This window comes from Fulmarus glacialis, unplaced genomic scaffold (assembly GCF_000690835.1).
Source record: "Fulmarus glacialis isolate BGI_N327 unplaced genomic scaffold, ASM69083v1 scaffold7516, whole genome shotgun sequence".
In the NCBI taxonomy this organism is placed as follows: Eukaryota; Metazoa; Chordata; class Aves; order Procellariiformes; family Procellariidae; genus Fulmarus; species Fulmarus glacialis.
The window spans coordinates 329-26,616 of record NW_009218662.1 but is presented as its reverse complement, the minus strand read 5'-3'; the positions used below and the strand labels follow the sequence as shown (position 1 = coordinate 26,616).

Below are 26,288 nucleotides of genomic sequence, written 5' to 3'. Positions count from 1 at the left end.
CAGCAGGAAAGTTCCCCTGGACATCTGTCCCCTACAATAGAATCCTCCACTGTCATCATCTGCTTCTTTCTATCCTTTAAGATCCTGTTGTCACTGTGAGGAGCCACTGTGTTACCACTGAAGAACAGGTTGAATTGTCCTCCTTCCTTCCTTCCCCGGGGCATCTCCCTTGGCAGGAGGGAAGGGACAAACTTAGAACCTCATTCACACTCTCCTCGCCTACTTTCTTTTTGCCCTTTTTGAGCAAAACTGTGTTGCAAACAACCCTGCTTTCTGTCTCTGCTGTATTACAATTCAGTCTTAACATAGAAGTTTGCCACTTGGATCTAAGTATTGATTTTTTTAGCTGAAACTGTAGCAATAGTTATAAAACTTTTTATTTTAGGTCATCCTGGTCTCTTATTAAGAAGTCTGTAGAACAGTGTAGACTGGGGGGAGAGGAGGTTGCCCCAAGCTAAAGTCAGGTCTTTTGTACAGAAGTGTACAAAAATACCTGATGTGTGTTACTGTGTTTTTTCAGGTAGGTGAGCTGACACTGAGACAGACCTATCCCAACTAATTTTGACAAGACCAGTATTTTATTTACTTGCAGGGATGTTATTTAAGATACTAGGTTTTTATTCATAGCTTTTGTATTGAAATTTCCTTAAAAAGCAACTTGACGTATTTTTTGAATCCTAACCTATGTACTTGTTCTTTTTAAAGGAGTTCCTACAGTGGGAACCACAGCAATCAAGGAGGAAAATACTCTTATTACAGATACAGATTCTGTGCATGCTGAAGGTGCTGTTGAAGCAATTGAAAACTTTCACCAAAAAGAACAAAAACAAACGTTGCAGTCTCTTTTCTGTTTGCTCCGTGAAGAGGTTGAGCAGATGGATTCAAAGATACTGCCCCTGTGTCTCCATCAGGTACTTCCTATGATTCTGGGGTGTTGCACACACTTTTGTTTTTATTTGAGACCTTGATTCATTAGGGAAAAATACATTAATTCAACATATGCCAGTATTCAAAATAGGACAGGATATTTTGATGTATAATAGGTGGTCAAGGCAAGTATCTTCTCTAAGGTCTTCTAACATATGTTAAATTATAAATTGCCTTGAAAGTATATTCTGCAGTTAAAGGAAAGTCTTAAGGATGGGTTTTCTAATTCCCCAAACGATGAAATTCTAGTTTGGCAGGAAGATTTAGGAAAATCACTCTTCAACATACCTTAAATATGGTTTGTAAGACACTGGTATAGATACAAGACTACTGATGTCTAATTAACATTTTAAATCTGGAATTATTTTTGCTGTTGCAGACTTCTTGCTAGCATGAATGTCATGCATGAATGCTAAGATTCAAGGTTTCTTAGTATATACTTTTTTTATAGCACAGTTGCCACACCTGCAAGACCAAAGGAAATACTGTGTGATTTGAAAAGCAATCTTTTTTACTAACTGGCCAGTATGTTTTTCTTTCTGGAAATTATGATACAAGATTAATATGTTGATAGGACTTGATGCAGTATTAATTTATAGTTTAGTTGTGTCAGACTAACAGTGGACTAGAATACTTTTTGTTTGGTTATGGGCTATATATATAGATACTATACAGTGTCTGATTTGACTTAGTTGCATTATCTTTATTGTAGAAATTTGGATGATTGTGATATTTTAAACTTCTAAACTGTGATGACAGTCCTGCATTCTTATTCTCTTTGATATAAATGAGCGATTATATTTGAGAAAGAGGTTTCTCTTTAGTATTGCAAATCATATATAATTTACATTTTACATAGAATTTTAAATTATCTTTTTAAATCTGTGTTTGAGTGAAGATATTTGATACCATTCCTTAATTTATTTGAAATTCAGCATTAGGGTTAACCATTTGTACTTTTAGCCACACCGAATTTGGTGGTCATTCATGAGTCAGTACAAAGGTCTGTTTTGGAAAACGACACAGTTAGGGCAAAAACTTCAAAACGCTTTACAAGCATTAAGGAGTGTCATCGAACATGATGGAGGTGAAATCTGTTCGCTGCTTTTTAAATGAGGAAGCCAAACCCTAAGGGTAATAACCTTTTGAAAGTCATACAGGAACTGTGACAGAACTGAGAACAGAATCTGCATTTCCAGATTCAAACATGTAATCAAACACCATCTCTTTTTTCCTGAGAAATACCAAGCATTTTGAATGGAGTGTTTGAAAGAAAGCTAACAGAACTTACAAGGATCATAACACACTTTTTAATCTGGGGAAAAAATAAAGAATTTTAAAGATAGCATTAACGTTTTCATGAGTAAAGTGAGTCAATTAAGAATTTTTTTTCCTTTTCCAATGAATTAACCTGTCATCTTCAGTCTTTTTTTTTTTCAGGTTGCTAATACAGCCTGCCAGTAACTTTCTTTTATGCCAAGTCTAGCAAATACTCTTCTATCACATTCTCTTTTTATTCTGTATGACAAAATTCAATGGAAAATAAAGAGCTGTGTCAGATGTTCTGGGGTATTAACAATCCGTGTTGTTAGTGGGAAGCCTGTATTAAATATTTAAAGGCCGTGGGATATTAGGGGCTATTCTAAGGGTTAACTTTTAATTAAAATAGGATGTAATTTTTTTCCTGTCTTGAATGGGATTCATGTGATTTGTTTAGCATTTGTTACAGAATCTAAGAATTACTTACATATATAAAACATAGATACAGAGCTTTGGCAGCTGCAGAAATCCTTAGGAACTACTGTGGGTAGCAGACAAAACATCCAAATAAAGAACCTTAAAAGTTACCTACCAGTTCTCTTTTGGAGGTACTGGGCTCAGAATGGTCTAGTGGTTATAATAAGGCTGAGAGCCAGGAATACACAACTTGTAATCTAGACTCCTCTATCAAGTCGCTGTCTTTTTTGAGCAATCATCTTTAGACTTTTGTAAAAGTACCCACTTGTTAAGCCCTTCAAATTATGAGTGCCTAAATTGATATGCCCCAAAGATTTTGAGACTGAATGTTTGTGTGCTCCCACAGAAGTCATTGGAGTATCGGCTATGAAGTGTCTCAACCTGAATGTTCAGGTACCAGGGTACCTGCAATTACCGCACACATTTTGCAAGCATGGCCCTTGCCACACCATGCATGGCAAATAGGAAGACTGCCAATATTTGCTGTCCCTGAAGATTGATTAGTTAATGCTTGTAAAGGTCACTGGTACTGTAGAGTTCTGTGGAACAAAACATTTTTACTTCTGAGGTTTATATTTTTTGTATTTTATTGCATTTACAAGTAAAGCTATCAGTATTCTTCAGCTTTCTAGGAAAGCCTGCCCAGTTTTCCAGCAAGCACAAATAAGTTGTTGTTGTTGTTGCAAGTCTCAAAGATTACTTGTCTACCAGGAGGAATTGGAAGAAAAATGTTTCAATTACCACGTTAGCTTTGGTGTTACACCTCTTCCTTTCCAGGTATCAGCTCTATCCTTTCTATAATACTCCCCACCACCAACTCAGAGTCAAAGTGAAATTCTGATTCTCAGTAGAAACATGCTAATTTTCTGACTATCTTTGAATACTTGCTTTCTCTGAGCTGGTTGCATGGACTCTAGTGCAATGGTGTCTTTGCCCTTTTAGTCCAAGAAATAATCCTTTATGCCAGTTTGGGGCGGCGCGGGGGAGCCAAACCAAAAAACTGATACCTTTACTTGATTAACAGAAAAAGTATTTTTTCTAACTGGTATCTCGACTTTTCTTCTGAAAGTTCTGCCACTTCCATGCTTGTAATTTTGGCTTTGAAATAGCTGGTTGAAAGCAAAGGCATCACTAGGAAGAGGATAATAAATCTATTTCAGTAGTCTGCAATTAAAATATGTAGTTTTGATATAGCAATAACTTGGTATACCGGAACATAATTTTCTCTTATGTTTGCATGCCCATGTTCTTGGTTTATACACAGCTTGTCAGTGTATAAACCCTTGATAAGCATATATTGACTGCTCCTTTTTGCAGTGATCTGTTAAAGATAGGCGTCCTAAAATTACCCAGCCAGGGTGAAGTTGTTTTTTAAGATGTTGCAGCTAGACATCTTGAATGCTTAGGCATAGAGATCCCTTGTTCAATTCCTAGTCATTGGCTGAGATAGCAGCTGTAACAGCAGCATTTAATGTCAGCTTACACATTTTGTTGAGCTGGAAGTGCTGGAGATTGACTTTGGTGTTCAAGTATTTTATATGTAGTCTGTCTTATGTTTGATTTTCCTGGTCCTCAGTAACTGCTTTGGAATTATTTTTGTTCTCTGTGTTAAACCTCCTGAGCCCTTTGAGCTCTAAATGCAACAGGGAAACTTTGCTTATTTCTTGTGTCAACTCCCTGATATTTCTTTGTTTTGACATACCTGTATTAACTCAACATCCATCTAAGAGAACAAGTCTTGAAGAATTGTTGTGATTTTTAGGTGTGTGGGTTTTTTTTTTCCCCCAATGGTTGTCTTTGGCAGAGCTGTCTTGTTACAAATGCAATTTTAATTGTTCTGTTATAGAAATGTCAACCTAAGGAGGAAGAGCTGCAGATTTGTTCTATGTCGTAACAACTACAGTGCAAATCAAAGAACTGCCATCTGGCTTAACTCCATGGTTTGCTCTATTGTTGAAGAGCTTCAGATATCAAGATGTTAGGCTTAGTGAACTAACACATGAGGTAGAGGATCTTTAAATCTTTTTAACACAGCAGAGCAGCTTCAGGAAAGGAAGTGGCAGAAGTCTGCTGCAATGGTATTGTCTGGCTTCTGCGAGTGGATTAGGAGTAATACAGAAAAAGATTAAGAACTTGAGTCCTCTTACATTTATCTCATTAATTTCAAATAGTCATATTGTAAATATTTCAAATTCTATGTATTTGAAATATTTGTTGTAATTATTTATTGTAAATATTTATGGTAAATAGGATATAAACAGGAAGGTTGTTGGTATGTCTCTGATGCTGTGATAGGTGATTTTTAGTGTCTTTTATCCAAAAATTGTTCTTTTCTCGTCAGTCAGGCGACCTCCATTTCTCCATTTTATAACATTGCACTGTAATGCTCGGGAGAGCTCAGCAATGATCTTAATTTGGTCAAATGTAAGGAAACAATGATCAGTAACAGAATTCAAACTCTTCAACTCATATCAGTAAACACAGTATTTCTGTTCTAGGTCACTTTAAAACTTTCTAATATGATCATTAAAAAAGTTTCTGAAATAATTTTTTGTTGTTGTAAGATAAAACCCAACAAACATTGGGGCAAATCCATTTATGTGAGAGGACTTAATATTTCTTTGTTGTTTGATATTCTTTTTAAACATCTTTCCTAGAATAAGAATACATGTATTTAGTCTGAACATTTGTATTTTACCCAAACTAAATATGAACCTGCAAAACAGATGTTTAAAACTATAATTAAAAGTTCATATTATATCCTCACCACTCCCATGAAAATTATAGAATCCTAATTTTTCTTTTTTTAATTTTTCAGATAGCTGAGACCTATTTTCAAGAGGAGGAATGTATCCTTTTACTTGTAGAAATTGTTATGCGATATTAAAATAATCTGGCATACGAAAACATAAAAGACAAATGCTTTACCATTGACTTACAGGTTGTGGGTCAGGGTTAGAAAGAAGTGAACAGCCGTAATTTACCCATGAATGAATATACGATATGTTAGCAAATCCTTCTTAATCAGACAGCTGGAATATGAGTTAAGTAATAAATCCACTTCCAAAAGCTGAACTGATACGATCATTAGTAGTTATGCACAAACAAGGAAGTAAGAAGATATTTGCAAAGAACTTATGTTTTTATAGGATAAGTTCTGTTCTAAGTATTAGTAACTGGGAATATGACCAGTCTAGATAGGGTATGTATTCTATTACATCAAATAGGGCACTGTTATAGTAAGAACAAAATTTTCACAACAGTTGATTAGAATATGTACTACAAGTGTCTAGATTAGAATAAAAATACCAAATACACTGAGCTAAGGGAGATCAGCAACCTGCAAACAGTAGCAACATGTTGTTCGGCAAATGCTAATTAGTCAAAATTGTATCAAGGTAGTTTGAGAAACTGTCATAGGAAAATATGGGTAATTGCTTTGGGAACAGCTAGTTCAATGGTCCAGTTTATTTTGACTTGTTCCGATAATACAAATAAGTTTGGTCAAAAAGTTACAATAGTTGAACTGCTGCTAATTACTCTGATACATTTCAGTAATTGTGGGAGAGAATAATCATATTAAACCTTAAAGTGAAATTATATTTTTAGAAAAGGTGGACTGGGTTTTCCTCTGTTTGCTTTTAAGGGAAAATGATCAGACTATAAAAAGAAGAGGCAAGAGTGGTAAGCCCTTAAGGTATATGTGATCCACTAAGATGCGTCATAAATTACAGAATCTGTGCATACAGATTATTTCTTTATTATATCTTTAATATTATATACAGCAAATAGGCAATTGTTAAATAACAAATATTGTTAAATAACAAAACATAAGAAACCTGGAATGGTATCCTTGAAACCTAGCCAAATTATATTATCCTGTAGTACAAAACCAGAGAAATAACTGTTGCAATATTATAAAAGCAATATATAAAATAAAATATCCATCACTGTCTTAGAAGACTGTACTCCTGTCTTGGTCATCCTAATTCAAAAGCATCCATCAGAAAATCCAAAATACACAGCACAGATTAAAGGCATGGAAAAATTCTGCAGTAAATTATGGCTCTGCAGGAGGAAATACAATAAATTTAAAATGCATTCAACAGTATGATAGAAAGACAGTTTCTCTTTCATAGAAGTTGCTTTAATTGAAGGGCACTGTATTTAAAGCTGATCAAAGGAAATATTTTTAATGCAATGTACACCTGATGTGTGGAATTCAACACCACTATATAATACATATTTATGAAGGATATCTCCTCTGTACTTGCAACCATCAGTTTCCTGAGGTTAATAAAGAACTTACTTGATCATGTTGCACTGTATTAATTATCCATGACAGGCATTTTAATTCATCCAGTGTAGAACTTCATATTAACAATAATTCAGGGTTTGTTGCTGTGATCCTCTAAGGCTGTCTCTCTGATCTGTAATTCTGTTTCTAATAACAGATTTCTTGAAAGCAGGGAATATTCTGTCCATTAATATTGTTGTTCATAAGCCATGCTATGTATATGTTGCATGAGGCTAACAAGTACTGGTTGTGTTTTTGTAATAATTACTCCAGTATTTTAATTAGCATGAATAATGAAAAATGTTTTTTCTATATTACTATGAACTTCATTCACTGTACTTCTATCTTCATTGTACTGTAGAATTAAATTTCAAATAGCTGGCAAAACATGGCTTTAAATGGCACAACTAACAACTCGGGCTTGATAGAACTAGAATTATCCAGACTATTACAAAATATATAACTATCAGTACACCTTTGTGAATGTATTGATGAAAGAGTTCCTCATATAGAAGAAAAGCAAGCAGAATCTTCAGAAAGAAGACAAAAGGTGAACTCAGCTGTCCGACAGTGTTGTATACAATACTTGAAAAGGGGGAGGGTATTTTTTGAACGTTTGAGTTGGGGAAATTTTTTAAATACTCTCTCTCTCCAGCTGGTCAGTAGAAAGGAGCCATATTTTCAGTTACTTATGGTTATTGGCATATAATTGTATTTCTTGAGAGATGCATACTGGTATTTGTATAATTGTTTTGCTTTTCATTTCCCAGAGATTTCATTTTCTGATAAGAGTTGTCAGCATAATAACATTTTGCTTGTTTATTTTCTAGAAAAACTTTTGTTGGACTTAAGGCATGTGGGAAGAGATAACTGCTGAAGAGAATAGGATTTTCATTTTTGGAACTTTTCTCAACTTACTTTTCTTCTTACTTGCTGTTTTCATGTCTGCTATTATTTTCTTCCTTGCACAGAAATCTGGATGCTAGCCATTATTCATTTTGACTCAATTATGTCAAATTTCAGGTATATAATGATTGCCCTTTCAAATATACTGCCAAATATAAATAAATCATAACATGTCCATATACGTGTGCATTTTTCTTTAACCTTCCATTCAGATGAGAAGGCAATGAAGTTCATTCAGCTTGAACGACTGTATCATGAGCAGCTGCTTGCAAATCTTTCTTCCATTCAGGAGCAGTGGGGTGAGTACAGGCTAAACTAATATGGTAGAAGAAAGAATTAATTTGTTTTGTATTTCTAAATAATAGAGTATACATTTTGCCAGCTTAAAAATGTTACATAGCAAAAGCAGCATTTATATCAGAATTTCTCTGAGCTTGTTACGATAAAAGTATTCCTGCTTTAGATTTCTTCTCACACATTTCATGAAAAAGGTGCAAATAGTTTGTCATTCTTTATTCTATTAATTGAGACTTTGATTGATCCACAGATGTTTTGAGCTTATTTTTGATTTAGGGTTGGTGAATTTGATGTGATGAAAATAAAGTGTGTTGTGAAAAAATACAGTGCCTTTTTGCATGGTCTGAAACAAGATTGTAGAGCATACACAGAAGAGTTGTCAATATTTCTCTATTAATTATTTTCACGTATATGTTTATGTTAAGCAAATACTACTTTTACAATACTTTGGGTAAAAATTATTTTGATTTAATTTAGAAAGAAAATGGAAAACAGCAGTTCCTAGTCCAGTTACACCACCGAGGAATTTAGCTAAAGAACTGAGCGGTGAAGAGCTGGAAAAGCTTACTAGAGTTTGCTCTTCGCATCAACAGTAAGTATAAGAAATTATTATTCCTTTTCCAGTGCTAATATGCTAGCGCAGCTGTTGTCTACTTGCCAGTATAGGTGTTTTAAAATAGTCAATGTCAAAATAAAAGGTGCATCCCATTAACTTCAGTGAATTTGGTTGCAAAGTGGTGGTTCTTTTTGATATATAACTAAAATGTTTCCATTACCATCGATTTTCAGTGCTTTAATATGGTTTGAGGAATGTATAGGGACTAGATCTGAACTGTTTTCAGCAAATCATTAGTTTGCCAGAAATGGAGTTTTGAGTTTTAGTATTTTCAGCCAAAGTAAAAAGTGAGTAGTGTTAATTTAGGACGAGGGAGACTGTAGAACTGATGATGGTGCTTGTGTCTAATACCTATTGTTTTAATCATTGTTTTTAAATGCAATTGCCCAGCATCTCGGACTGCAGCACTCACATCTACCCTGTAGGATTTTGTTCCCAAATTTTCCACATCTTAGGACAATTCCCTTAATGCTTTAAGTCACTCTTGTTATCTTCTGTTGATTTCGTATAGGTTGTGTAAACATTATGAAGCAGTGATTCTGTCATTCCCTAGTGTGGCAGTATTCTGAAGAGTTGTGAAATCTTAGTTCGTACCTGCTTTGCCTGATTCATCAGTGTTCTGAATCAGTGTATCACAGTATCACAAACTTCTGGACAGTGCCTAGGGTGCTCTTCTGGGTAGTTACATATACGGGATTGTACCCATCAGGAAGGAGAAGATCTGTTATTTCATGGGTGAACGTCCTACCTACTAGACACTGAGTTTAAGGGACAGAGGAAAGAAATTATACCAGCTGCCACTGAAAAATGATCAGCCAACAATAATAAGGAAACTAACCACAATCAAAGGCTGTGAAAAGACCAACCTGTGACAGGGGAGATGCTCTCAATCAGATGGGGAGAGACAACTTCTTCAAATACATTTGCATTGGCTTAGTCAGTCTGGATGTAACAAGCCAAAATGCCCCTATTGTTCATAGAGAGTATGATTTGGCTTCCCCGTTTTTTTTTCTTCTGGGTGACCGTACAGAAGTTTGTAAACACCCAGGCTGACTGACAGAACCGAGGCAGGGATTGTTTATTTGTAGTCTGAATGTGTTTGGGAGGGAGCCCCTGGAAAGCGCATTTCCACAGGAGGAGGAGGCAGCTCTAGCACCGTAGCTGCATGTTTACACCCACAGCCTGTTGCTACTGAGAGATTGCACTCTGAGTGCCTGCAGGGTTCCTCAGCCTACATTTCCTTGCATGTGACCTTGCAAGCCCACAGAAAGATTAAGATTCAAGTCTATTCCGATTTATATGCTAGCACCTCCCTATTGTCACCTCAATTGTCACCTTCTTGAGAATAACTCTGCTTTCTCCTTCTAATTCTTCCATGCAGCCTCACTTCAAAATACAAAATTTCAGTTATGTAACGTCATTCCTGGTTCTGAGAAACCCTGCAATTTGATAAAAATTAAGGCTTGTGTTCATTTGCCATGATTAGTTCTCTGTACTTAATATTATTACTCTTCCAAACTCTCTAGGCAAAAGCCTGTTTGTTTTTATTGTTTCATATATTTTTTTCCCTAAGCTTTAATCTCAATTTTTTTTGTAATTAAAATTATACTTCAATTTTTAATGAATAACATGCAGGTCTCGGAAAATGTGAGCATTTTGCTTTTGTAATTGAAAGTAATGTAACTTTTTCTGATACTCAAGGTCTACAGCTACATACTGGACATGTTTGTTCGTTAAAGATAGTTTTGAGTGTCCCTTATTTGAAGTTTAAATGGTAAAATTTAAAAGTCAGTGCAACTTCTAAAAGTTTTTGTCAGAGAGTATGAACATCAGTACTTTTCCCTCTTGTGCCTCCTACTGGGGTTTTTTTTCAGTAGCTTTAAACGAAATGCTCAACATCTTATCTTCATTGCTGTATGAAAGGCTGCAAGACAGATTGTGCATGATAAAACACATTGTGGATGAATCTCCACACCGTTTGCAAAGTCCCCGCTGACTGTTAGCAATGCTGGCTCACCTGTGAATCCCAGTGGAATCAGTGGGAGCTGCTTTATCTTACAGTACCCAGAAAACGTGTCCCAGTGTAAACAGCCTGTGGAGAGGGAAATATGTTTTGTGGGGTTTTTTCCATTTGTCAATCTCTTATAGTGATCAGTATTTTTAATACTAGTAGATGCTGAGTCCTTACATGATTTTTAAAGTTGGTAGAGTTCCTTCTGAGCATAAAGTTTTACAGGAATTTAGATTGCTAGTATGTTGCAGTAAATGTTCTTTTGACTGCTTTCTCAATTAGGTGGAGCAATGTTTGGGCTAATTGGTCTTTTGATGATATTCACATATGGTACAGATCCGTGCTTGAAAGTATGCTAGCATGCTGACACTGTTTCAATGTAAGAAAAGTTCTGTGCTAATATTAGAGCAGATCAAAGGCTTATAAGATTTCAATGACATTTGTTATGAAGAATGTTGCTACTAAGTTGTTTAATTTATTCTTTTTTTCTTTATTGCTGCAGGCCACAGGCATCCAAAAATAAGGTAAGCAGCTGTTTAATTGAATTCTGCTTTGTCAAAGATTGCTAATAAATATATTTTTAATATTATTAGATATAATCTTTCCAGTTTAGTGTAGAAACTGTTTGAAGTTCAGATGTCTCAAAAAGTTACAGTGTTCCTGTTTGATTCCAAAAATTACAGGAAATATTATCATATTTTACAGCTAGTAGCTGCAGAAAATACATGTGAAAGCGGTTGTTTGCTTCAGTTAATGGAATCAAAAAATTTAAAGGAAAGAGAAGCTGCTGCTTTTAAATCAGGTATGTGTGTGTGTACATGTGCATATGTTTTTTTTAAATATACTGTAATGACATATTCCTATAAATACTATGAAGCTATTTCATTTGAAGCTACAGCATTTGTTGGATTCCCATAGATTCGTCCATTTGTGCAAATTTTAATTTTTTTTCACAACTGCACAATGGACATACTATGCAATTTTAATTAGTCATTGACATTCAGAATTGTAATTAAAGTAATTCTAGCCTCCATCAAAAAAATGTCTTTTAAATGTGCATGCATTATAGCAGCCTACATAAGCTACAAAATTGTGTAAAACTAGAGATAAGATACATAATTTGTAAGTATAAAATACAAGGTAAACAATCTAATGACAAATATTCTGAGTTGTGGCAATTCAGTATAGTTAACAGTACTAGTAACTATTTTAGATTACATGCAATATACTGATTTTGAGACACATTTTTCTGTAACAGCACAAAATTAGGAAACTTAATGTGGAAGGGGTCCTGAAGCAAAAAACATACTTCAGTTAATTTTTGTCAGTACACGCTTTTATGTCAGCTTCATTTTCCTCCTCCTGCCTTGGGCAGTAGCTGTTTTGTTTGAGTGATTTGTTAGAATCATTGGGTTCTTAGGAAACATTGACAAATTAATGAATTGTTAAAATGGAGACAGAGCGGGAAAGAGCATTGGTAGACTACCAATTGGTAGGCTGTGCTTTCTCTCTCCTCTTTTTGAACAAGAAGTTTCTTTTTTTTGCCATGTTCCAGTTGCCAAAATTGGCCTAAACCGAGTACCTTTCCTCAAAAACAGCTAGAATTTCTCACAAGATGAGGATTGGCCTAAGTGACCTCAGGAGGTCCCTTTCAACCTAAACTATCCTACAAGTGTGTATCAGCCAGGATGTTCAGGAGAATCAGGAATTAACAAAGATACAGAGTCACAGTTCTCTACATGTGTTGATCCTCCTCATCTGCATCCTCTTTTACCATGACCCCTATACTGCCTTTTCTCTGTGTTTGTTCTTGTAACCTACCTAAACACAAAACATTGAAAACACGAAACAAACGTTCTTCAGCTCAGAAAGCAGATCAAAAGAACCCAATGCTTTTTATTTTTGAATGGTTGGAAATTCCCATGGAAAAAAATTAGGCACTTACAATTTTTCCATTGTTTTTATTCCAAGTGGGAACAAAAGCTTTCAGGAGAGCAGAATTTCTGATCATTGGAAACTTCTGAGTTAAGGAGTATTTTGTGTCAGTGTTAAAATACTGTAGTACAACATCTAGACATACTAAACTTAATGTGGAAGTAATTGATGGTGTGAATGGATTTTTTTCATGCCTTTCTCTTAATGTAACTCTTGTCAAAATGTCATCAAAATCTTTGGGGTCCTGTGAAATGTTTGTAAATTAGTAAAGCTGTGTCATCCAATAGAAAGCAGTTCTGGTGAGAATTTTCCAGCAGTGCTCAATACTTTTTTGATACAAAAATATGAATATTTCAAGGCTAACTCAAGTTTAAATGCTTAAAATTTGCAAAAGATGCTTTTTGAAAGATTAGCACATTCTTGAGGAAGCAATGACTTCTCACCCTGACCGGTCTCTTCATCTGTTAAGACAGTGGATGGTCAATTAGCTACTGCTGCCCCTCACTGAGTCCAATGCATCAGCAGCATGGGGCTGAATGTTTTTGTTGCAGTTAGAAGGTTTTGGGTAGGAAAGGCATCGGTATGAACTAATACAGAGATTGGACAAAGGTGATCCATAACTCTGAATTTTTTTACACCACTCAGTGCTGTGCAAAAAATATTTGAGCTGTGGCTGGGTGATCTAGCTCAGAACTAGAAGCAATATGGCCATTAGGGGCTGGTTCTTGATTTTTGCCTGAACCCCAGCAGAATCCTGTACTATAATAACCATACAGTTCCTAGTATTGAAACTAACCTGTTCAGCATGGGCCTTCTCAGTGAAAACTTAGAATGCTTGTCATCTGCTTTTTGGGTGGGTTTTTTCTCTACATCATGAAAAATGAGAAGTAAATGTGTAATCTTTTTCTTCTTCTCTTAGAAATGTATCTGCCAATCTGCAGGGAGAACTACTTAACTCACTTAGTTGCTGGTAGTAGAAGTTTGACTTGCAGTAAGACAGGAAAAGGAAATTCTCAAGTGGTTTGAAGACTGTCCTTCATATGAATTCATATGCCCCAAATAAGAATTTATCTAGCAATTGTCAATAAGAAGTATTAGCTTATATGTAGAGAGATATATATATTACATTGTAGAGATTGTTGCACTGTTCTATGGTAACGTCTTTGAAGTAAAATCACACTTCCTTACTAATCTAAAGCAAAAATTACTTTATTGACTTATTGCAGGCATTTGGGAACATAGTTTGAGCCTCTGTAAGCAGTTGACCATAAGAATTCACGATTCCTCTCTCCTGGAGATATAGTGACCAAGAAACAGTTTTATAAGAAGCTGGCTAATCAAGATTCCTGGGAGAGTCACTGAATTAGTTTTCTGCCCTTCTGAGCAAGGGTTGTGAATGGTCTGTTCTGTTACATTTTCCTGTCCAGCAAATTTTTTCTTTGAGTCTACCAACAGAGAGAACTGGGCCCTTAAAGCTATGTGTGTGTATTAAAAAATGAGATACTTCCTATATCCATTAATTTGTTCAGTTTCTGACTGAAAGCCTTAATAGCCTTAGTGTTTACTGAAGATAATCAAATTCATGTGTTTCATTAAACCTTTTGTAATGAAATGATGAATTTAATAAAACCCTTAGCATAAGTTTGCAGTGTGTACATATAGACCTGTTTCCAAGGTGGGGAGAAACTGCTTATACCCTGTTTTCTTTTAGGTCACATGGGATTTGTTTTTAAATGGGAAGAGGGACAAAGATGGAGAAGTGTGAACTCTCCACTGGTAGAATGCTGTAGGTCAGTACTCTCTCTGCTAGGCTGTCTTGAATTAACAGGATAAAAAAGTGGTGGCTACAGGTTTCTGTGATGTACAAAGCAAGCATCAATTTTGAAGTAACTCTGGGGAAAAAAACATTTCTTAAATTACCATAAGTGCTTTCATTTCTAGCAAACTTTCAGTAGTCACTTTGTTATATCTCTGACAGTCAGATAAAAATTACTGCCGTGTTGGTGGGTACATCTTCATTTAACTTAGTAGGAAAAAGCATCTTTTCTAATTAAGTGTTCAAGTCTTTGTCTTCACTTGCCTTGCGTCAATAGTGGGCATGGGTTGTCTCAAGCAGGTGTTTTGAAGTAGGTGTAAAGAAAATACTGAAAGCTGCTGAAAATTTGATGTGGAATGTAACAATGATCGTTACATCTCAGTTCCTGTGTGTCTATAGTTAGATAACAATGCTAGGATCATTTACTACTTTCTTAAGAACAGAGCCCTGAGCTCAAGAGCCACCCTTCATGGTAAAGAATTCGATTTAATTTCCGATTCCATTTAATCTTTGTAGCAATTGGGGCTGCCAGCAAAGATGCCTGTTGTAATGTGGATGTATCCACTAGGGAAAATTGTCAGATGGTAACAAAATCTTGTACCAATAATCCAGGCTGTATTTGAACTCGAGACCTATATGTGAAGGGCTCAGTATCCTGTTACAAATCCCTTGAGCTATCTACTCATCTGTGTCTAATTTTCAAAAAGTCCCTGTCTCATACCCATTTCTTCTTTCAGTGTTTTCAGAAGTTAGGTTCCCCGTACCCTTCCTTATCTGTTAATGGTGTTCTGATTTTTTTTTCTGCATTTTGAGATGGTTGGATATTCTCTTCAATTTCTAAGCCTGTCTTTTCTATGCTACCTTGTATTTCATTATCCTTGAAAATGGGGATAGTTTAGAATTTAATAAAACTGTTCAATACAACAAATTAATGCAAATATTTCTTTAAAGACTAATGAATGTGACCCTGTTTCATATAACAAGTTCAGGAAATTGCTCAGATTTTGAGTGAGGTTTTAACAGGTGAAGAAGGATAAGATTGGCATAGAGATCTTCAGTCATTTTTGTGAGAACATATATAGTTAATAAGGTGTCGCGAAATACTGATCTGGGATCCTGCCGACTACGCCAATTTGTCGCGAATGAGTGGTTTAGAGGCCGCTTAAAACATCACCGTCCAAGGTATTAGCAGAAAATGATTTTAATAGAAATTTATAATAGCGTGACTTAACAGAATTCAATGGCAAGGTTCACTCTATCACTTACTACATGGATGAAGTATACAAAGGAAAATCAAGCTAGAATTGAGTTGGAATGATTTATACAGACACCAAGGATGGAAAAGGGTAGGGGATACCCTCCCGTTGAGTCACGAGGTTCAGAGTAGACCGCCTTGCTTTCTAAACTCCTTCTCAAAGAGGAGTCTAGGTGCTGCTGGATCCAATCTTAGTCTCAGACTTGGACAATGGTTTATGTCTAATCGGGATTATATGTGTTTAGCAGCAGTCTAAGGTTCATTCACAGTTTAAAGTGAATCACAAGATTTTAGCAGCACTTAATCATTGACTAATTTAATGTTACAGAGCGAGTTAGTAGAGTCTACTACAGTCACTACAGATTATGCTTACTATTGGTTATCTAAATCAATTCACACACACACACACACACACACACACAAAGGCCCAAAGCTAGATAAAGGTACCCCTTGTTTCTCTCTGAAATTTCAGATAAGAAAAATCAGTTTTCATTTGTATTGTAAATGTGAATACAGAAATAAGCTGTATCCAATTGCATTTTTTAATATGTAAACTGATTTACATATCCAAAAAGCAACATCTTTTTATGCAGTCCGTTATGTAAAATATTGTAATTGGATACTTAATTTAGTGTTAACCAAAGGTGGAGCTAGTTACCCACTTAAAAGAACTTAATTTAAAGTTTATTAGTATGATTTCTGCTTCTTTAAAGGAAATGCAGATATCTCCCTGTGTGATAGACACACTAGCATCAAAATACAGCTTTCTGTAATTAAGTGCATTTGTCTGAACTCCAGGCCTCCACGAGATGCACTCACATAAAACATGCTTTAGAAGAAACGTGGCTGTTCAGAAAGGTACTTACATACATACTGTGTTTTAAGTATGGGAGTAACTCTTTTCAGGAGGGCACTAAAGCATGTGCTTTGCCTGCAAGAATGTGTGTAAATATTTTGCTGAGTCAGGAGTCAGCTTTTCAGACTACTAACGAAACTTTTATTCTGACTGGAGCACGAAATACCTGCCCTTTATGGGAGTGCATTTTAAAGCATTAGGTTACAATGTTATCAAATCACAGTATACTCTTTGCCCCCTGGGCTGATGCTTTGAATCATTTAAAAACACTGGAACTGCTTTTCCTATTGCACTTAGGTACTGAAACTTGTCCTGGTGTTGGATCAAAGAAAGAAGATAAACAGCTGAGCGCTAGTTCTCCGGGTGAAAACAAAACTGAGAGACAGACAGAGGCAGCAAGCCTTTGGGTAGCTGCAAGAAAGGACCACGTGGAGGAGCAGCACTGCAGTGCTGAATCAACATTGGAGCCACACACCCAGTCCACAGGGACAGTGGGCAGGCCTTCTTCGGGCTGTTTATTATCTGGGGATGCCGGTAAAGATAACAACAGTTTGCAGCTGAGAGAAAGACAGCTCTCTAAGGATGTGGAAGAAATAGAAGGCACAGCTGGGGAGCCTGGAGTGAAACTCCCTCTTGAGCCAATGGTAGACGCTTTGGTTTTAACAGATGCTGATTATATGCCTACTGATTTGGTTCCTACTGATAAAGATGTGCAAGCCGATAGAAATCTGCTCAGATCAAAACATGCTGCTGGCTCTTCAGAAATTGCTAGTGGCCAGCTTGGAAATAGTGATTTAAAGCAGCAACAGAAACTGCCTGATGATGATGATGAAGAATCTTCGCAGGACAGAACTGCATCAAATGTATGCTCTGGGTATAATAAAGTGTCTGAGCATGAGAGTACTGCCCATTCTCGAGTGTGCGAGGAAATACAGAGAACAGCAGGACAGGAGGAGAAGGTAAATAATGAAGAACAAGAAGATTTATTTCTCAGATTTTTAAATGGTAACATAATAGACACTGAAGAATCATTTGCAAACTTAGCAACCCAAGAGGACTTTGACACTGTTCAGGATATTTCACCTGAACAAGCATCTTACAACTCACTGGAAGCTTTATCACTAGATGACAGCTTTTCTTCTCTTGATGAACTTGCAAGAAGGATAGAGATTGCTGAGGTAAATACTGTGAATCCTATAAAATTTTCCATGTTTATCTCAATTAAAATATTTTAGATATTGCTAACTTCAAAATGTGTTAAATATTCCTTCATATATCACTCTAATCTGAAAAGAAATCTATACTTATTTAATTGTTCTGTGTTAATTCAGAAAAAAGTTTCTTTTTGCCTGCTTGCCTCTTTCTTGGCCAGCAGTGCTCTGTGTTTCTAAAAATTAGATTGATTTTTACATATGAGTGTGAACACCGCTGGTTTTTTATTCTGATGGAGACTGTGAGGAGATGGCCTGACAATTCCTGTTAAATCACAATTTCACATCAGAGATCTACATAATGCCTATGATGTAACATGTGGTTTGTTTCCATTCATAGAATAAAATTTGCTTTTCTGTGCCTATTCCGTATAGGTGAGAACTACATATGTAATAAACTCTGTATATGAATATATGGGCTTCTAATTTTGCCAAGTTCAGGCAGTTTTGTTGTTCAACCAAAACTAAGAAAGAACTTCTAAGCCTGAACCCACCTTTCTGAAGCACTGCTGATAGGCCACAAGAAGGATGAGTGCTTCATAAGCTAAATTGCTCTTCTGAAAAGATAGAAGATTTATTGCTTTGGGACTTTTTTGGGGGAGTGTGCTATGACATCTCTGCTTTATTTGCCTCCTGGTTTTGGTGCATTTGCAACCATGGGCCCTTAAAAGCTTTTTCTTTAAGTGAAAGAATGAGATTATTGTGAAATGACGTGATTCCAGATGCTGGAGGGGGAAGACTTGTAAAAAGGTATCTTCTTAGTTCATCTCTATTTTTAATGCATTAACAATACAACATCGCTTGGCAATAAAGTAACAGTACTTCTCTATAGATCAGAAGCTAATGCACGGAGACCAAGAACCCATGATCACTCAAGGACAGCAGCCAAGCAGGGAACTAAATAGCGGGGATCTATGCTGATGTTATTACACGTTTGGCAAAATCTCCAGAGCTGGAAACAGAGCTGGTTTTTCTCCCCACCTAAAGAGCTTCTTATCTCCTTTCCAAGATCATTCATCCTGACCTGTCCCTGAAACACCTTGTCTTTCTGTGGGATGTCAGGAAGCATACTACATACCAGGACTGCGGGCCATGTGCACAAAGCTGTACATAAGCTCTTGACAGCACACAGATGTGGAAACTCATATACATGTTCATACATGCAATCAAACTTTTGCACTAAATCCATTGGCTTGTGTTCACTTAGAGAATGGTTTTGAAAAAGTGCATTTTGTTGACAGCCTGTGCTAAGCCCATATACATGTACAACAGAAGAGTAATTTAAGTATCATCCCTCAGGATTAGATTTCCTTTGAGTCCACTGAAAGTTCAGCATTTTAAGCTACAGGAGAGAACTGTTCTGTTTCACGTAGAAAAATCCTGAATTAATCCTATAGCAACTATTTTTAAATTGCTATTTTGTGCCATTTGCATTTTAGAGGATGGGATAGGAAGCAGCATATTGATACTGTTAGAAAAATTATGCTTGTATTGATTGGCCCAGTGACTGATGCTGATGCTTTACAGGGAATCTAGATTCATTTCTAGTTTGCTATCCTGATGCTAGGACTGCCAGTACTCTAATGGCCAGTAGAGTGTCTGGAGAAGAAAAAGTACCTTGAGTCTTTCCATAGTACTTTTTCTGGCCATATAAGGCATAATGTTGGCTGGCACTGGTGGGAGTCTTTTTGGATTATTAGCAAGAGATCTGAGTTGTGTGTGAGGCAGGGCATTTAAACCAGGGAGAAGAGAAGAAGGGTTAATCTCAATACCAATTTAAATTTGTAATATGCATCATCTGGGGCTCTTTTGCAATACCTGAAATTTCTAGGTGCAGCAGGGTGAGTTAAGGACAGCACAGCAGCTTGTATTTTTTCATTATACGCTTATATTTTGTTTTTCCAGTTAATCTTATCACCTATCATTACCCTAGTGGTTGCTTTTCAGAAGTGGTGAGCACCTACAGCTTCCCTGGAAGACACCAGGAATTGAGAGAGTTTGGCACCCCTGAGAAAGCAGCACTGTTAACTTGCTTTCACTGATTTTGTTTTAAGATTAGGATTCCACTGATGTTTTGACAAGCAGACTGATCTTTGCACCCAGCCCTAACATTTCTTCCTTTCTTGTCTTCCTGAAGCCTTTGAAGTTGTATTGTTCAGGCTATGGCCATCTAATAAGAAGATAATGTTTTCATACAGTAATTGTGAAAGAAACACCTAGAAAGGCATTGGTAGCCACATGAATGAAATGAAATTAATTACATGAAATGTACCAGTGTGACAGTAAAAAAACCAAAACAAAAAAAAAAACAAAACAAAAAAAAACCCAGAACCAAACAAACAAAAAAAACCACCACCATAACTCAATTTCACTGTTATAAAACTTGTCGTGGAGTGAGTATTTACAAAATCGCCACAAATAAGTTAGCGTGGAAGGCAGAAGTAGAGATTATTTTGAAATAACCCAGGTACAAAAATCATACGGTAGGACAAAATTTCATTAATATTCTTCAATGGAGTTCTAATATTAATTTATTGTAAATGGGGAAGCGTAAGTACTTGTGTATGTATTTAGAGTTAGGAAGTTTTGTTTGACCCTATATTGAGATCAAAGAATCATCTCATGTAGTTCTCTAATTTAGACCCTTTATGTCACTTACTTTTAGTCTACCATTTACAATAACTAATTACAAGTCTGAAAATCCACTAAATTCTGACTCTGGCTTTAAATAATTGCAAAACCAGAATAGTACTTTACATATCGTACAGTCCCTTATATTGGGTATTTCTTGACTAGTACAAACCGTGCATGACAACGTGCAAATGATGGAAAATCACTGTCATTTTATAGAAACTAGGTTCATACAACTAACAAAGAGCTTTGAAGCACAGTCAGCAGTTGGCAGCAACAGATATCAGAAGTGTATAACCTCTTCTTAGATCTCTTTGCTATCATTTTTGTGAGAATGAAATGACACACCAGCAAACAAATTGTAACCTCAGTAATGTAAGTTGCCATACGAAATAGAAGTTTATAACATAAACTTTTTATCTGAGTGATGATTAGGGGAATGAGTAAAATCTTAATGTTTTTCCTTATTCAAAAATTATAATTTGAAATTTCTTTCAAAAAGCAAAGATAGCGAGACTCTCTACCACAACATAAGGTAGTAGCTTTTGGTTAGCACTGTTTGTACACCAAGACTTAAAAAGTACTGAGTGTGTACTGACTAGCAGCTGATTTGATTGCAGAAATGAAGTCTCCACCTATCTGCACTCGGTGTGGAGACAATGCCTTGTTGAGATCCCCTGTTCTCTTGTATGGCTTGGGTCCTGTAGTTTTGAGTTTGCAAGAATTATGCTTCCGTATGAAATGCTTACACGGTATCTGAGCTATTTATTGCTGTATAAAGGAGCCCCGGTATTTGCAGGGCAAGTGTATCAGCAGAAAAATGGTTAGAGTCTGATGCTCTGCTATGAATACTGAATCTGCTAAGTTAGCTCCTTTTCAAAGTCAAATTATTCATCTATCTAATGTATTTTATTAGCGAAGGGGTTTGTCTGCTTCTTATAGCATAACCCAGGGCAGTCTTGCTTTTTGTCAGTTTGTCGTACAGTTATGGATTACCACTTTAAAGAAATCTGGTATTGCTAGAAATAAAACTGTAGGCCTTGCCAAGTAACTGAATAAGGAATACAGCCCACAGAAGAATACACAAACAAAACTCCTCCTTGAGTAGTTCTCTGCATTCAGACCAAAATACTTCATACAGTGAACTTTCCTTCATCAATGCCAGTTTGCAGTGTCCCTGGTTTTGGGGTTTTTATTTACTTCTGTATGCAAATGATTCCAATAGTCAAGTTTAATCTGTTTTCTCTGAAAGCTTGAAATACAGGACCTTATTTTCATAGTTTTGTCTAGTATGTTTATAAATATATATACACACATCATATTTGGTGAAAATATGTATAATGTAAGAAGTTTTTTAATATTTTATTAGCAAATGCTGTTTTAAACAGAGAAGAGACAGGTAGTTTAATTAGAGCTTATTTGTTCTTGTTTTGCAGCCAGGATATTAAACTTTATCCAAAAAAGTTTAAAACTTTTCTGTGAAGCAGAATCACTTTGTATTAATAGTGGTAAAAAGAGAAAAGCTAAAATATTTACAGAGTTTCAATTAACCAACAGTCATTGCTGCTTTCCCTTTTGACTGTTGGTCAAAATGCCACCACATACCTGTATGCCATTTTCAGTTTGTGTACAGTACTCCTGAAAGCTCCGGTCAAAATATTTTGTGAAAGGCAGCAGAGCTGAGCGAGTAAGCTCAGTTACATAGATGCTCCAAGAGCATCTTTTGTTAATTATCTAACTTAGAATTAAGAAAATGTTCAATGTTTCAATAGGGTCCTTCATGTAGCTTTTTTATGTAACACAGAGCTGTTTGCAGTGCAGCCTGGTGCAAGCCTACATTTTTCCTCCTGTGGTTCAAGTCAAGCAGAGGCTTGACTTGTGGTCAACTGTATTAACCACAGTTCCCTCATTAACTTCCAATTTAAATAATGTATTCTGCCTTTTTAAATTCCTCCAGCCTCCTAAAGACTGGGGTGAAAAACTTCGTCTTGCATGGCAGTTAAGATCCTCTCCTTGGATGTTTAATTAATGGGAGATGGATCTAATACAATCAGTTTGTATATTGCTTTGAAATCTTTCTAAATGAAAGGTATGGTAGAAAACTACATTTACAGTTTTTTTAATTGAATTGAAGTTTTTTTATTTGTAGCAAGATGGACCCTATTCTTGCATGACAAACTTACAGTAATGACATTTTTATGACTGAAAATAAAAATAAAATGTGGTGATGTTTGCATTAAATATTTTCGAACTGCAGTTGAGAATATGGTAGAAAAGAAGGTGTAAATATTGCTTTATGCAGAATGCCATATGTTTGTATTTGCATTTTAACAATAAACTGTATCCTGATTAGGAGGCATAGCTTTGTAGGTCCTTTGCAGAACAAAACAAAAACTTTAATTACGTGAGTCATGAAATTCAAAAGCAGATGAAATAGTCTAGGTATGAATTACATATCATGTAAGGGGGACATTCTTAAAAATACAGTCTATGGCTTTTGTTGAGACAGGAGAGTCTAGCCACACTGATTTTATTGCAAAATCAAAAGCCCTTGCTCCCCCTTTTTAAGCAAAAGATAATGTTCAGAGTAGAGAAACCTCTGCTGTGTGGATTAGTTCTTTATACATGTAGAAGTAAATCCTGAAACATAGCCATGTAGGCTGACAGGGAAAGTAAGTGAACCTCATTGTAGCAAGGCTTTCCTTTGCAAGCCTTTTACGTAACTGTAATCACTGAAACACGCATTTCCACATAATCCTGTCAAAGATAGCCCTCTGGTTTTAAGCTTGGAGAAGACAGAGCTTGTGCCACAGTCATTCAAAAACTACCAAGAGCCAACAGACCAAATGAAATTACTACTTGCAGAACGGACCACCACATACTACTAATCTTAGGGCAGACTGGTACAAACGCCCCGCTGGCCCTGGGTGACATTCCCACCAAGTGCAGTCCAAGCCACTTCAAAACACGTGTGCCAGGTGACAGCTAGCCTGCTGTGTGGGTGGTGCGGGAGGAGCCATTGATCCTCTTTAGGAAAGCAAAGCCGTACACAGAAGCTTAAAATAATCTACTCTTTTGAAGGACATAATTTCATCTCTGCCCTCCCAGATAAATAAGTCAAATTAATGCACTCCTACACGATCCCCCTTCCTTGTCACAACAAGGAAGCATAAGTGTTGATTTTCTGTCTGGCCTGATAAATTTTCATGGCAGTCTGCAAGGCTAATTTAACATTACCAGTAGAAGCTTCACCCCAGTACACTTGTCTGTTGTGATGAGACACTTGCGGGCTATTATTTCTGGTTCATTTGTGCCAAATAGTGGTCCTCCATATGTTGACTTTGTAAACAATTTTTTTCCACCACCTCCACACTTTCACTGCTTTGTAAGTACTTCATTGCATTGTTTCATTAAATAATCCATTCAAACTCTTGAGCAGATAATCAAAAGGGAAAGTGAATACCAAAAAGGGAAGTGTGGCAGAGATCAATTTTCCCCAGAGATTTGGGGAAAAATTGTTAGACTGTAGGCATATACCCACAGTGACCAATTCTATGAGTTGTTCAGGGCAACATTATTTGTCCAGTTGAGGGCTATAAAATACTGCCAGACTAGAGACCTGCAAATGTAATTGCCACATGTACCAGCTAAAATGTTGCAAATGCCAAATGCCATAGCTGGTACAGTGCCTATTGGATTGTGCTCTGTGTTTCACTGTGTTCAGTGCACCATCTCTCCGATTACAGCATGCATCGATTCATTATATAAGCTTGTAGCATGAAGCAAGTTTAGGGGCATAAGTTATGAAGTCACTTGTTTTCTGTTTTTCTACAGCTCTTACGATTGCAATGCAAACGAGTTTTATGCATGGTCTTCTAACTGATTAGATTATGGGGAGAGTTAAGCAGTCAGTTGTCTGCAACTACAGTGTTATCTGGAAAGTTACTTTTTTTCCACTTTGAGGTTTTTGAAAATTATAGCCATTTGGGGTCATTTCCTACACAGATGAGTTGCAAACTCAGTTGCAAATCTAGTAGGTTTTCTTATCTATAATATACATTATACAAATGTATACAGATTACTTTTCAATTTAACAAATTGAAATTGTTATTGTTGATCTACAGAATAAGTTTTTAAAAGTGCTACTCAGATTTATGAAGAGATGACTAAAACTTTTTTTCCAGTAAAGATGATCTCAAGGTAAAAAAAGGGCATGTCTAAATATGCTTCCTATTTTAATTTCTGTTTATTTCTAGCACACTGGGAATTGCTTGCTTAGGAAAGCATTTTTCTCCCGATACTTCCCCTACTTTCATTTCTCTAATAACTAGGAAATTACAGACTGCTCAGGCTGGTGTAACATCCTAGTATGGCTTAGCATATACTCTTGCAGCTAAGCCAAATGCTGTAGCAAAGGAAAGAGAAGCTACGGGTTTATTGACTTATAGACTGTATCGCTGTTTGGGTGACGAGCCTGTAGGGAAGGATTTTTGAACTGCTGCTGTATCCAGAGAACTTATTACAATGTGGAGCTGGAATCTATCCAGAGCATTGAAGCCTTTTTTTTTTCCCTGGTGTTATCTCTTTCTGGTTTTCTGGCCCCACTGTAGCTTCTTGTCCACCCTGGGGAACCAATTACGGTGCTGGAAAATTAATCTCACAATAAGTATTTGATAGTCTCCGCAGGATTACATCTTTGGAGAGGCAGCAGCAGTGTGTCATTGACTTCTTATTGCCCTCTGATGATGGCGTTTTTGACGCGAACCCTCCTCACCGCTTCCCAACCCATGTGATTTAATAATCTGAGCTTACAAAGGAACTGTTGCAGTGAATACAAAGTATGATCCAAACAGTAAATGTATGTGTATTTAACTCCGATAGCAATTAAGGGCAAGTAGTGTCAGCATACAGTAGAATGATACTGCAGCTGTCCTGCATGTTAAGGAATTGAAGTATTCAAGAGGAGGTTTCACAAGTGCTGCAATGTTTAAGAAAAGTGGAGTGGAAACAATTTTTTAACTGTTTAGCTCATTTCCTCCTGAAAGTCATTGTTAAATAGATCTCATGCTTGGATTTCTCACATCTCTTGTGCCACTCACTGTCTTTCCTGATAGATTGCCCCAGCAGAAGGATTGGTGTCTATACTAAAGAAGAGAGATGACAGGGAAGGAAAAACAATTGCTCAAGTCCAGCAAAGGCAAACAAAGAGAAGAGTGCGATTCCAAGAAATGGAAGACACATTGGATCAAGGTAATTTAAAGCTGCAAATTCATGGGCTGCATCCTTGGGGTGCAAATGATGTTGATCTTTTTGCTCACAAAAGCAAAGTGGGCGTTCATTGTACATACTGTTTTGGCTTTTTAAAACTTAATCAAGTAATAACTGAAGGTGCTTGATCAAAGATTATTCTATACCAGGTTTGGGTAACGAGGCTACAGAAGGATACAATAAGTACACTTCTGTTTTAAAGCTTGGTTGAGACTGAAGCCACAGGTTTTTTTTCTCTGGCTGAATGATTTGCGAGTGACATCTAATGGATGTCCTTTAATTAATGTTTAGAGCTTAGAGGTGGGAGAGGAGGTATAGGCTTTCTCCCTAAATCTAATCTGTGTAGGTAAAGAGGGATGCAAAAGAAACAAGTCTGTTGTGCTGTGTCCACAGGTAGCTTTCCAACCCTTTCTAGTAGACCATGGGATTGGAGGGTGTCAGATTTTAACCTTGCTTTATAATTAAACATCCATATATATATATATATATATACAGCTGTCATTAAATTTGGCTAAACACCTTACT

General features: G+C 36.4%; 1 protein-coding gene across 1 annotated transcript in view; it reads left to right on the top strand.

The window, feature by feature from the left end:
* CNST (consortin, connexin sorting protein) overlaps nt 1-25,745 on the top strand; it is a gene marked incomplete at its 3' end in the record, with an annotated part of 32,200 nt that extends 6,455 nt beyond the window's left edge. Inside the window, 8 exon segments of the mRNA XM_009580102.1 lie at nt 706-911; nt 5,483-5,513; nt 8,080-8,166; nt 8,642-8,756; nt 11,294-11,315; nt 11,497-11,593; nt 16,951-17,831; nt 25,610-25,745. Coding sequence (XP_009578397.1) covers nt 706-911; nt 5,483-5,513; nt 8,080-8,166; nt 8,642-8,756; nt 11,294-11,315; nt 11,497-11,593; nt 16,951-17,831; nt 25,610-25,745 — 1,575 coding nt within the window.
* Between the last annotated feature and the right edge of the window lie 543 nt (nt 25,746-26,288).